Below are 13429 nucleotides of genomic sequence, written 5' to 3' on the forward strand. Positions count from 1 at the left end.
CTTCTCATTAGAAATGTGGATTGCAGTCCTCTTACATATTCCATACCAGGACACTTTTGTACAAGTAATACCTTATATGCTATCTTATCAGAACATACATCTGTAGTCAGCCCCATATAAGGGCTCTGAACACTAGGGAGGGGGGTGAAGTGCAAGAGAAACCTAACAAAGCTTTAGCTATTTCATTGTTGTGTAGGTTTTAAACATCAGTATTCCATCTATTTAAAAAAGATTGTGAGTGTTAAGGAATTGGGGAGAATTTGGGGGAACAGATGGCTAGTGACTTAACACTTCCTCATCTCCCCGCTTCTCTGACTCCTCCATTTATCTTTTGTATATATGTGCTTGTGAGTGAAATAAGCAGAACTGGTCACCATATTTTACATTCTATACTGATAATATTCAGTTTATAACAGATATAATAAAGGAATAATCAGGCTATCTCATCCCTCCTTTCCTTCACTCTACTTCCTTAGCAGACCATGAGACGTGACTACCATCCTTGTCCCTAACTCCCATTGTAAGTGAGGCCAATATTACTATCCATGCTGGGCATGAAACTTTCTAGGAACTGTATTGACTAACTTGTACGTGCTCCCATCATCAGTCAGAGAAGGCCAGTGGGCGTTGCTTTGGAAAGACAGACAAATAGGGCTTATTAAGTGTAGATACCAAAGATGCTTGTGAAAAGTGGAATTGCAAGAGTTTTTAAATGCAAGTTAGTTAGTTTGTACTGTACATAGCCCTCCTTAGATAAGACTGTCTCATTGGATACAAGACCCCCTGGTTGCGGGTTAAAAATGACCAAGTTGGACCACCATGGTAGCAATGTTAACTTCTTTCCCTGTGAATGAAAGCCTTGTTGCAATGGTAGGTCTTGGACACGGGTTCCATTTTTTGCCCAAAGAGTTTCAGAATTAAAATCCCCATCACCGAAAGGGGGGCACACCCTGAAGCACCCTATGAAAGTGATAGACTGTGATCATACTTCTGTACTAAAAGCCCTCGGGTTTGTAAAGGTCTCGCGTATGATGCAGTGGTGAGTCACCGGGTAACTCTGGAAGGTTGCCATTTTGATGGGCAGTCCCATTTCCTTGCAGCACATGGGTGTATAGGTGATCCTCTCGCCCCCGTTTCGCACCATGTCAGCGGTCCGTATATAAAAGGGGGAGCCAGAGGGGGAGCAGGTGGGGCAATAGTTCCGAGTGCCCTGCTTGTTAAGCTCATGAGGTGGAAAGGAGGGGTTGCCCTGCCCGTCCATGATACGAGAGTTGCAAGCGTTGCACATGACGTAGTGGGAATGAGGGGGAAGGTCAGTCTCCCCCTCTCCCTCCTCCTCCTCCTCTTCCTCCTCTTCCTCTTCATCAGATTCATCTTTCTTGCAGCAGTAATACTAAAGAGGGGAAATATCTTGGGTTAGAACGCAAAAATGCAATTTACAAAAAAAATGTCATTTGGCTACAACGACAACAACAACAACAACAATAATCTTTATTTAAACCTGGGAATCACAACCAGATACAGTGAAGACATCTGCCCTTGGCTGTGCTACTACTCTGCTGCTTAGTATGCATGCCCAGTGTGGAACACATCTCACTACACTAAAACAGTGGATGTGGCTCACAGGGTGTCTCTGCCCTACACCACTGGAGAAATTACACTGTTTAGCTCGTATTGCACCACCTGACGTCCGCCGGGAAGTAGCAGCCAATAGTGAAAGGACCAAGGCATAGACATCTCCAGTTCATCCCCTGTTTGGGTATCAGCCAGCACATCAACGACTTAAATCTAGAAATAGTTTTCTAAGATCTACAGAGACACTCGTTGGAACACCTCAGCAAGCGAGAGTCCAAAAGTGGCAGCCTCAAACCCAGAACCTCAACCAATGGCTGATACCAAATGAGAGACTCCCCCCTGGGCACACAGAGGACTGGGCGACCTGGAAGGCGCTGAACAGACTGTGCTCTGGCACCACAAGATGCAGAGCCAACCTTCAGAAATGGGCCTACAAAGTGGAATCCTCGACATGTGAGTGTGGAGAGGAGCAAACCACTGACCACCTGCTGCAATGCAACCTGAGCCCTGCCGCATGCACAATGGAGGACCTTCTTGCGGCAACATCAGAGGCACTCCAAGTGGCCAGGTACTGGTCAAAGGACATTTAATCAACTACCAAACTCACAAATTTTGTATTTTCTCTGTTTGTTTGCTTTGTTCTGTTAGAAATATAATATAATTGACTGGTTGCCCTAACACGACAAATAAATAAATAAATAAATAAAACTTTATTTGTACCCCGCTCCATCTCCCCGATGGGGACTCGGTGCGGCTTACATGAGTCCAAGCCCAAAACAACAATTACATGAAATAAAACAAAACCAAAAACGCAAATAATAAACAATAATAACGCAATTACATCAAACAAAAGACAACATAGCAATATAAAATTACAATAAACACAATCACGGTAACATGGGCGAGCTACATGTAATAGATAAAAGAAAATTGGGTGGAAACAGATTAAAAACTCAGGCGAGATAAACACGAGATAAACAAGGACAGATTATTTGCGGAGGAGAGCTCGTTTTAGTGGAGGTCGTGGAGCAAAACTTTCCTATGGGGGGAATGCGCTCCAATAACAAAAGCAGTTAAACTAAACACTAGTATGAGGATGTAGATCTACTCATCAAATGCGTAGTGGAAGAGCCAGGTTTTGAGGTTCTTTTTAAAGGTTTCTAGGGTAGAAACCTTTCTAGGGTATAAACTCCCCACCTCGGAGTTTAAGACACTGCTCTCGGCCCCACCTCTATCACAAATGAGATTGGTGGGGACGAGGAGCAGGGCCTTCTCAGTGGTGGCCCCTCACCTGTGGAATTCACTCCCCGGGGAAATTAGGTCATCGACATCCCTCCTCTCTTTTAGAAGGAAACTAAAAACATGGATTTGGGACCAGGTCTTTGGGTAATCTGGCAGATAGACAAAAGACAACGACGACTAGAATTGATAGGATTTGATAATTTGGAATGAACTCACGGATTCTGAGCTGGCGAACGTTGAGCATTAGATTGGTTTTATTGATTGTGATGTATAATTGATTGTTTTAATTGTTTTATAATTGCTGTTTATATATGTTTTATCCTAATGTGTTGGCATCGAACCCCCTTTGGGGGTTGAGAAGGGCGGGGTAGAAATGCGCGAAATAAATAAATAAATAAATAAATAGGGGCTTTCCTAATCTCTCCAGGAAGTGAGTTCCAGAGTCAGGGAGCCACAGAGGAAAAAGCTCTCTTCCTTGTACTCACCAAGCGAGTCTGGGAGACTGGCGGGGGCAAAAGAAGGGCCTCCCCAGAAGAACGGAGGGCCCGAGATGGTTCATGGAGAGAGATACGGTCACGAAGGTAGGCAGGTCCCAAACCGTTTAGGGCTTTATAGGTGATAACCTGCACCTTGAATTGGGACTGGAAAATAAATGGCAGCCAGTGGAGCTCCTTGCAAGATGCCTTAGATCAAGCTCCTCAAACTTTTCAAACAGAGGGCCAGGTCACAGTCCCTCAAACTGTTGGAGGGCCAGATTATAATTTGAAAAAAACATGAATGAATTCCTATGCGCACTGCACATATCTTATTTGTAGTACAAAAAACACTTTAAAACAATACAATAAAATGAAGAACAATTTATACAAATATAAACTTATTAGTATTTCAGTGGGAAGTGTGAGCCTGCTTTTGGCTGATGAGATAGGATTGTTGGTATTGTGTGCTTTCAAGGCGTTTCAGACTTAGGTTGACCCTGAGCAAGGGCCGGATAAATGACCTTGGAGGGCCGTATCCGGCCCCCGGCCCTTAGTTTAAGGACCCCCGCCTTAGATTGTCCAAATCATTTCTTCTACTTCAATGCTGCCACTTTATTTATTTACTGTATTTGTATACCGCCTTTCTCAGCCCGTAGGTGACTCAAGGCGGTTAACAGGGTAAAATTCAATGTTTACAAGATCATAAATATAATTAAAAACATAACATATAATAAAAACTAAACAAATCAATAAATATAAATTCATAGTGTCTCCTTGATAAAAACGTTGTCCCGTCTCATTGCCGTGCCAAATGTGACATGGATTTGGTTTCATGGTCAATGAAGCCAAATCATTCCCAGTGGCACCATCCATGAAGTTATTAGTTATTCTCTTCTATTATCCTTCTCTCCCTTCCTGGATCAAGGCCCTTCAGCTTCCTACTCATAGAATCATAGAATCATAGAGTTGGAAGAGACCTCATGGGCCATCCAGTCCAACCCCCTGCCAAGAAGCAGGAATACTGCATTCAAATCACCACTGACAGATGGCCATCCAGCCTCTGTTTAAAAGCTTCCAAAGAAGGAGCCTCCACTACACTCTGGGGCAGAGAGTTCCACTGCTGAACAGCTCTCACAGTCAGGAAGTTCTTCCTCATGTTCAGATGGAATCTCCTCTCTTGTAGTTTGAAGCCATTGTTCCGCGTCCTAGTCTCCAAGGAAGCAGAAAACAAGCTTGCTCCCTCCTCCTTGTGGCTTTCTCTCACATATTTATACATGGCTATCATATCTCCCCTCAGCCTTCTCTTCTTCAGGCTAAACATGCCCAGCTCCTTAAGCCGCTCCTCATAGGGCTTGTTCTCCAGACCCTTGAACATTTTAGTCGCCCTCCTCTGGACACATTCCAGCTTGTCAATATCTCTCTTGAATTGTGGTGCCCAGAATTGGACACAATATTCCAGGTGTGGTCTAACCAAAGCAGAATAGAGGGGTAGCATGACTTCCCTAGATCTAGACACTATGCTCCTATTGATGCAGGCCAAAATCCCATTGGCTTTTTTAGCCGCCACATCACATTGTTGGCTCATGTTTAACTTGTTGTCCACGAGGACTCCAAGATCTTTTTCACACGTACTGCTCTTGAGCCAGGCCTCCCTCATTCTGTATCTTTGCATTTCGTTTTCCTGCCTAAGTGGAGTATCTTGCATTTGTCCCTGTTGAACTTCATTTTGTTAGTTTTGGCCCATCTCTCTAATCTGTCAAGATCGTTTTGAATCCTGCTCCTGTCGTAACCTCATAATCCCATGTGATCTCGTGAAGCCTATACCTTGGTTCTCATGTGGACCTAAAGGAAGAGGTACTTAACAGTCTGTGGGCTTGCAAGCCTTCTTAGCTTCTATGTTACATCTCAAATTGAAGAAGGGAACTGAATTATAGGAGCATAGTTCCTTACCTGTAGCCTACAATAGCAGAGAACAGCGATTATACACAGTAAGATTACTGTTGCTAGTATTCCGCCAGTGATTACAACAGTTCCTGCTGTCATCCGACCGATTCTCCATCAAACTCTACAAAAACATCAAATATAACCAGTTAAACTCAAGATACTCAAATAACAATTGTGGGACCCTCCCTACTATTTCAGCCTCTTCACTCTATACTCAGCATGCTTTGTACTGTCTTCTTTTTTCAGCCTCTAAGTCAGTGGTTCTCAACCTGTGGGTCCCCAGGTGTTTTGGCCTACAACTCCCAGAAATCCCAGCCAGTTTACCAGCTGTTGGGATTTCTGGGAGTTGAAGGCCAAAACATCTGGGGACTCACAGGTTGAGAACCACAGATCTAAGTTCTATCCGACCCCAATAATATTTCTGCCACCCTTGGGAGTCTTAATCTTCTAGCATCTTCACCCACAACACTGATGCTGATGATCGTGCCATTACTGCTCAAGCAGGGAGCTTTGAGATGGCTGAACAGAAGCTCTCCGAAGCTCTAGGTGCTCTTACTGCCTACTACAGGGAAAACCAGCTGATCCCTAATCCATCTAAAACACAGACATGTGCTTTTCATCTCAAGAACAGACAAGCATCCCGAGCTCTGAGGATCACCTGGGAAGGAATCCCACTGGAGCATTGCAGCGCACCCAAGTACCTGGGAGTCACTCTGGACCGTGCCCTGACCTACAAGAAGCACTGCCTGAATATCAAGCAAAACGTCGGTGCTAGAAACAATATCATACGAAAGCTTACTGGCACAACCTGGGGATCACGACCAGACACAGTGAAGACATCTGCCCTTGCGCTATGCTACTCTGCTGCTGAGTATGCATGCCCAGTGTGGAACACATCTCACCACACTAAAACAGTGGGTGTGGCTCTTAATGAGACATGCCGCATTATCACGGGGTGTCTGCGCCCTACACCACTGGAGAAATTACACTGCTTAGCCGGTATTGCACCACCTGACATCCGCCGGGAAGTAGCAGCCAATAGTGAAAGGACCAAGGCAGAGACATCTCCAGCTCCAATATCATACGAAAGCTGACTGGCACAACCTGGGGATCACAACCAGATACAGTGAAGACATCTGCCCTTGCGCTATGCTACTCTGCTGCTGAGTATGCATGCCCAGTGTGGAACACATCTCACCACACTAAAACATTGGGTGTGGCTCTTAATGAGACATGCCGCATTATCATGGGGTGTCTGCGCCCTACACCACTGGAGAAATTACACTGCTTAGCCGGTATTGCACCACCTGACATCCGCCGGGAAGTAGCAGCCAATAGTGAAAGGACCAAGGCAGAGACATCTCCAGCTCCAATATCATACGAAAGCTTACTGGCACAACCTGGGGATCACAACCAGACACAGTGAAGACATCTGCCCTTGTGCTATGCTACTCTGCCGCTGAATACGCATGCCCAGTGTGGAACACATCTCACCACACTAAAACAGTGGATGTGGCTCTTAATAAGACATGCCGCATTATCACGGGGTGTCTGCGCCCTACACCACTGGAGAAATTACACTGCTTAGCCGGTATTGCACCACCTGACCTCCGCCGGGAAGTAGCAGCCAATAGTGAAAGGACTAAGGCAGAGACATCTCCAGCTCATCCCTTGTTTGGGCATCAGCCAGCACGTCAACAACGTAAATCAATAAATAATTTTCTAAGATCTTCAGAGACACTTGCTGAAACACCTAAGCAACCGAGAGTCCAAAAGTGGCAGGCTCAAACCCAGAACCTCAATCAATGGCTGATACCCAATGAGAGACTCCCCCCCTGGGCACACAGAAAACTGGGCAACTTGGAAGGCATGAACAGACTGTGCTCTGGTACCACAAGATGCAGAAATGGGGCTACAAAGTGGAATCCACGACATGCGCGTGTGGAGAAGAGCAAACTACAGATCATCTGCTGCAATGCAACCTGAGCCCTGCCACATGCACAATGGAGGACCTCCTTCCAGCAACACCAGAGGCACTCCAAGTGGCCAGCTACTGGTCAAAGGATATTTAATCAACTACCAAGCTTGCAAACTCTGTGTCTTTTGTATGTTTGTTTATTTGTTCTGTCAAAAATGTAATACAACAGTTGGGTTGCCTGACACGATATATAAATAAACCCACAACACACACACTTATGCTGGGATGGTTGTGCCTTGGTGGTATAGAGCTCTCCAGTAAGGGAAACAGTGTGCTGATTTTAATAAATTTTATCATCTTTAAAAATATTTTTAAATTTCCATTTACTTATGGCCATCATGTCCAGTTTGCAACTCACCAAAGCATCCCATGACTTACTCTGAGATTTTATCCTAGAGTTATCTTCGCAAGAAGGGGAAGTTTCTGTTGCCTTCCTCTTATGCTGAGAGAGTGTCACACACTCAAGTCCTCCCAATCTGAATAGAGATACAAACCCTGGTCTCCCAGAGTCTCAGTCTAAGAGACAGACCCCTATGATGCATTGGCTAACAACTGCAAGCATTAAGAAATATACAGGAGAATAAAATGAAAGGCAACGCAGATTTGAAATGATTAAGGGGACTTACGTTCAGTGAAGAGTATGTTGGACCTGCAAGACAGAAAAGAGAAGGAAATACGATAGATAAAGGAGAGACCTGAGAAACTGCAAGTCACTTCTGGTGTGAGAGAATTGGCGGTCTGCAAGGACGTTGCCTAGGGGACGCCCAGATGTTTTTACCATTGTTGTGGGAGGCTTCTCTCATGTCTCCACATAGTGAACTGGAGCCCACAGGAGAAGCTCAACCTGCTCTCCCCAGATTCAAACCAATGACCCATCGATCACCAATTCTTCCGGCGCAAGGGTTTAACCCAGTGGTTCTCAACCTTCCTAATGGTGCGAGCCCTTAATACAGTTCCTCATGTTGTGGTGACCCCCAACCATAACCCTAACATTATGAATCGCCATGTAAATAATGATCTGCAGGATGTATTTTCATTCACTGGAGCAAATTTGGCACAAATACCCAGTATGCCCAAATTTGAATACTGGTGGGGTTGGCGGGGGGATTGATTTTGTCATTTGGGAGTTGTAGTTGCTGGGATTTATAGTTAACCTGTAAACAAAGAGCATTCTGAACCCCACCAACAATGGAATTGGGTTGTTGTAGGTTTTTTCGGGCTGTATGGCTATGGTCTAGTGGCATTCTCTCCTGACGTTTCACCTGCATCTATGGCAAGCATCCTCAGAGGTAATGACCTCACTACTTCTGAGGATGCTTGCCATAGATGCAGGCAAAACGTCAGGAGAGAATGCCTCTAGACCAGGGGTCCTCAAACTTTTTAAACAGAGACCCAAATCACAGTCCCTCAAACTGTTGGAGGGCCGGATTATAATTAAAAAAAATATGAATGAATTCCTATGCACACTGCACATATCTTATTCGTAGTGGGGAAAAAACACTTTAAAACAATACAATAATTAAAATGAAGAACAATTTTAACAAATATAAACTTATTAGTATTTCAATGGGAAGTGTGGGCCTGTTTTTGGCTGATAAGATATGATTGTTGTTGTGGTGGTGGTGGTGTGCTTTCAAGTCATTTCAGACTCAGGTTGACCCGGAGCGAGGGCCGGGTAAATGACCTTGGAGGGCCGTATCCGGCCCCCGGGCTGTAGTTTGGGGACCCCTGGTCTAGAGGCATTCTCTCCTGACGTTTCGCCTGCATCTATGGCAAGCATCCTCAGAGGTAGTGACCTCACTACCTTTGAGGATGCTTGCCATAGATGCAGGCAAAACGTCAGGAGAGAATGCCTCTAGACCATGGCCATACAGCCCGAAAAAACCTACAACAACCCAGTGATTCTGGCCATGAAAGCCTTCGACAATACATTGAACAATAGAATTGAACCAAACTTGACACACAGAACTTCCATGACCAACAGAAAATACTGGAAGGGTTTGGTGGGCATAGACCTTGAGTTTGGGAGTTGTAGTTTGCCTATCTCCAGAGAGCACTGTGAGTTCAAACAACGATGGATCTGAACCAACCTTGGCATGGATACTCAATATGCCCAAATGTGAACACTGATGGGGTTTAGGGAAAATAGACTTTGACATTTGGGAGTTGTAGTTGCTGGGATTTATAGTTCACCTATAATCAAGGAGCGTTCTGACCCCCACCAATGATAGAATTGGGCCAAAGTTCCCACACAGAACCCCCATGACCAACAGAAAATACTGTGTTTTCTGATGGTCTTTGGCGACCCCTCTGACACTCCTTCGCGAGACTCCCAGGGGTCCCGACCCCCAGGTTGAGAAACACTGGTTTAACCCATTGCACCACTGGGGGCTCTATGAGACTCAGAAACTGCTTGGCATTTCCTAAAAACTTTTCCAGGACATCTATTCATGCAGGCAAGACCAAGTGGCATTCTGGAACAGCATTTCTTTTTGTTCCACAAACTTCCCAACTGAAATCTATCTTTATTTTAAAGATTGTTTCCAAAACCACAGAATAGTGGAAGGATAGTTGGACAGAACCTCAAGCAACATCCAGTCCAACCAAATAACTTCTGTCAGATGGCGTCTATCCCACACCTGGAGAATTCATCTTCCTTAGAAGATGAAGAAGGCTTACAGCAGTGAATCCTCCTTTAGCAATTCAGTCTGATGAACAGTCCTCCTCCAATACAGCAAAAGGAGAGAGTGCAGTGCTTAATGCAGTCCTTAGACACAACCACCTCCCTCCTGACCTTCCGTAAGAAAGTGAAAATGTGGCTTTGTGATCAAGCCTTTGCAGAACTTGTACAATAGATAAATATGGAATTACATGGAATGACTATTGGAACAGCCCGGATTGTGATTGTGGATAGCGTGATTAATAGGGAAGGTATTGTTTTAAAAGTTTTACAAATTTTAATGTATTTGAAATTCTATTTTAAAATGTTTATTTTAATTGTACCTTGTCTTAAGGCATCAAATAGTTGCCTATGTTGCCTTGAATTTTTATTTTATTTATTTATGACATTTATATGCTGCCCTTCTCACCCCGAAGGGGACTCAGAGCGGCTTACAAGATATATATACATACAATATATTATATTATTAGCATAGTGCAATATCTGTATTATATATTACTATATTGTACTATACCATTGTATTGTAATATTATTAGTAATATTACATGTAATGTAAAATATATAATTATAATATCATATTATTAGTATATTATATTGTATTATATTGTATTACATTATAATATTATAAATATTATATGTATATACAATATATAATATTATAATATAATATAATATTATATTATATTATAATAACACCAATTTTAAAAAGAATACACATGTATTTGACTGTATCATCTATATAAATAAAAATGTAATGTTTGTTTGTGGGATTAACATAACTCAAAAACCACTGGATCAATTGCCGCCAAATTTGGCCACAACACACCTACTAACCCAAGGAGTGACCTCACTCAAAAAAATTGATTTAGTCATTTGGGAGTTGTAGTTGCTGGGACTTATAGTTCACCTACAATCAAAGAGCATTCTGAACTCCACCAATGATGGAATTGAACCAAACGTGGCATACAGGACTCCCATGACCAAGAGAAAACACTAGAAGGGTTTGGTGGGCATTGACCTTGAGTTTGAGAGTTGTAATTCACCTACATCCAGAGAGCATTGTGGACTCAAACAATAATGGATCTGAATATTCCATATGCCCAAATATGAACACAGATTGAGTTTGAGGGAAATAGACCTTGACATTTCGAAGTTGTAGTTACTGGGATTTATAGTTCACCTACAATCAAAGAGCATGCTGAACCCCACCAACGACAGAATTGGGGCAAACTTCCGACACAGAACCCCCATGACCAACAAAAAATACTTAAGGCCATCCAGTCCAACTCGCTTCACCAGGGCAAGAAAACATAATCAAAGCCCTCCTGAAAAAGAGCCATCCAGCTATAGATATAGATAGATATATATGATTTACACACACAGAGATATAGTATCATAGATTTGAAAGGGATCCCTAAAGAAGGACAATGATATGTTGCATATTCCAGAGTGGGCAAACCAGACAATCTCAACATCAACACTAACAAAGAAACAACTAGAAATACTGTTTACCTATAAACATAAAGAAATTACATACATTAGAAACCAACACTTTCGCATTACTTTATTTTCCAGATCACCAGACTGGGCCATAGCAACGCGTGGCAGGGGATGGCTAGTATTATATTATAAGCATAGCACAGGAGACAAGGTGGAACTGTCCCCTGGCCCCCTCTCTCTTCACAGCTGACATGGGGACATAGGCTGAGCAAAAGTTTTATAAAGGATGGTTGTTGTTTTCCTGGCTGTACTGAAAGCAACATTAGTCTTCCTTGTGACTCCTAGACCCTGCTGTTATACATCTTAGATTTATGACCCTTGGACTGCTCACTGACTTTTCTACTTGGACTTTGTTCTGATTTATGGCTTCTTGACCTCGGACTGTTGATTATTGCCCATTTCATGCCTCGGTTTCTGAACTCGTGTAAGAGTAGGGTACTATCATCCTTCAAAACAGGCCCTCCATTGCTGGATTGCTGTTCTTTCTATTGTTTACGTGGAATCTCCCTCTCTCTTTTGTACTTTGAACCTACTGGTTTATGTTCTCATCTGTAGAACAGGAGAAAGCAATCTTGTTCCGATAATGGGCTTTCATGGATTGTAGGCTTCCTATCCATGTTAACAGTTCAGCAATCTGGAAATCTTCATATAAAACACCAATATGGTCAGTATGTATGTACATATCTATGTTTCTGAAGGATCTTTACCTCACCTAAAGTTTCCAAAGCTGCTCAAAATAACTATGTGTGTGTGCCTTTAAGTCTCCTATCAACTTATGGCAACCCCATGAATTTCATAGGGTTACCTATGCAAGTAATATTCAGAGGCAATTTTGCCAGTTCCTACAGTAGTAGTCTCCTATCCAGGGTTATCATAGAATCAAAGAGTTGGAAGAGACCTCATGGGCCATCCAGTCCAACCCCCTGCCAAGAAGCAGGAATATTGCATTCAAATCACCCGTGACAGAGGGCTATCCAGCCTCTGCTTAAAAGCTTCCAAAGAAGGAGCCTCCACCACACTCCGGGGCAGAGAGTTCCACTGCTGAACGGCTCTTACAGTCAGGAAGTTCTTCCTCATGTTCAGATGGAATCTCCTCTCTTGTAGTTTGAAGCCATTGTTCCATGTCCTAGTCTGCAAGGAAGTAGAAAACAAGCTTGCTCCCTCCTCTCTGTGGCGTCCTCTCACATATTTATACATGGCTATCATATCTCCTCTCAGCCTTCTCTTCTTCAGGCTAAACATGCCCAGTTCCCTAAGCCACTCCTTGTAGGGCTTGTTCTCCAGACCCTTGATCATTTTAGTCGCCCTCCTCTGGACACATTCCAGCTTGTCAATATCTCTCTTGAATTGTGGTTGACCATATTTAGCTTCCAATGATAATAATAATAATAACAACACTTTATTTGTACCCCGCTACCATCTCCCCAAGGGACTCGGTGCGGCTTACATGAGGCCGAGCCCAAACACAACAATACAAGCAATAAAACAACAATACAAGCAATTAAAAAACATAAACAATAAAATACATAAGATCAGATGTGATGTGATGCTTAGTTTTAAGGTTCAACAAAATTCACAATCGTTACTAGGAAGATGCGAAAATACATTCAGATGTACCAGAGTTTGGAAAGTGTAGTTCATTTGGTCTAAAGTAAAGGTAAAGGTTTCCCCCTGACATTAAGTCCAGTTGTGTCCGACTCTGGAGTGTGGTGCTTATCTCCATTTCTAAGCCGAAGAGCCAGCGTTGTCCGTAGACACCTCCAAGATCATGTGGCCAGCATGACTGCATGGAGCACTGTTACCTTCCTGCCGGAGCGGTACCTTTTCATCTACTCACATCTACATGTTTTCGAACTGCTAGGTTGGCAGAAGCTGGGGCTGACAGTGGAAGCTCACACTGCTCCCCGGATTCGAACCTGCGACCTATTGGTCAACAAGCTCAGCAGCTCAGCGGTTTAACCCACTGTGCCACCAGGGGCCCTATTATTATTATTATTATTATTATTATTATTATTATTATTATTATACAAGCTC

The 13429-nt window shown here is 43.4% G+C and overlaps 1 protein-coding gene across 1 annotated transcript in view; it reads right to left on the reverse strand.

The window, feature by feature from the left end:
* Positions 1-13429, reverse strand: part of LOC132772756 (protein FAM163A-like) — a 158929-nt gene continuing 145500 nt past the window's right edge. Inside the window, exons 3-5 of the mRNA XM_060771619.2 lie at positions 7842-7864; positions 5244-5358; positions 1-1393 (exon numbers count right to left, since the gene is read on the reverse strand). Of these exons, the coding sequence (XP_060627602.1) occupies positions 983-1393; positions 5244-5336 (504 nt within the window). The 5' untranslated portion in view covers positions 5337-5358; positions 7842-7864 and the 3' untranslated portion in view covers positions 1-982. The remainder of the gene's footprint in view (positions 1394-5243; positions 5359-7841; positions 7865-13429) is intronic.

Source organism: Anolis sagrei, chromosome 4, assembly GCF_037176765.1.
Source record: "Anolis sagrei isolate rAnoSag1 chromosome 4, rAnoSag1.mat, whole genome shotgun sequence".
In the NCBI taxonomy this organism is placed as follows: Eukaryota; Metazoa; Chordata; class Lepidosauria; order Squamata; family Dactyloidae; genus Anolis; species Anolis sagrei.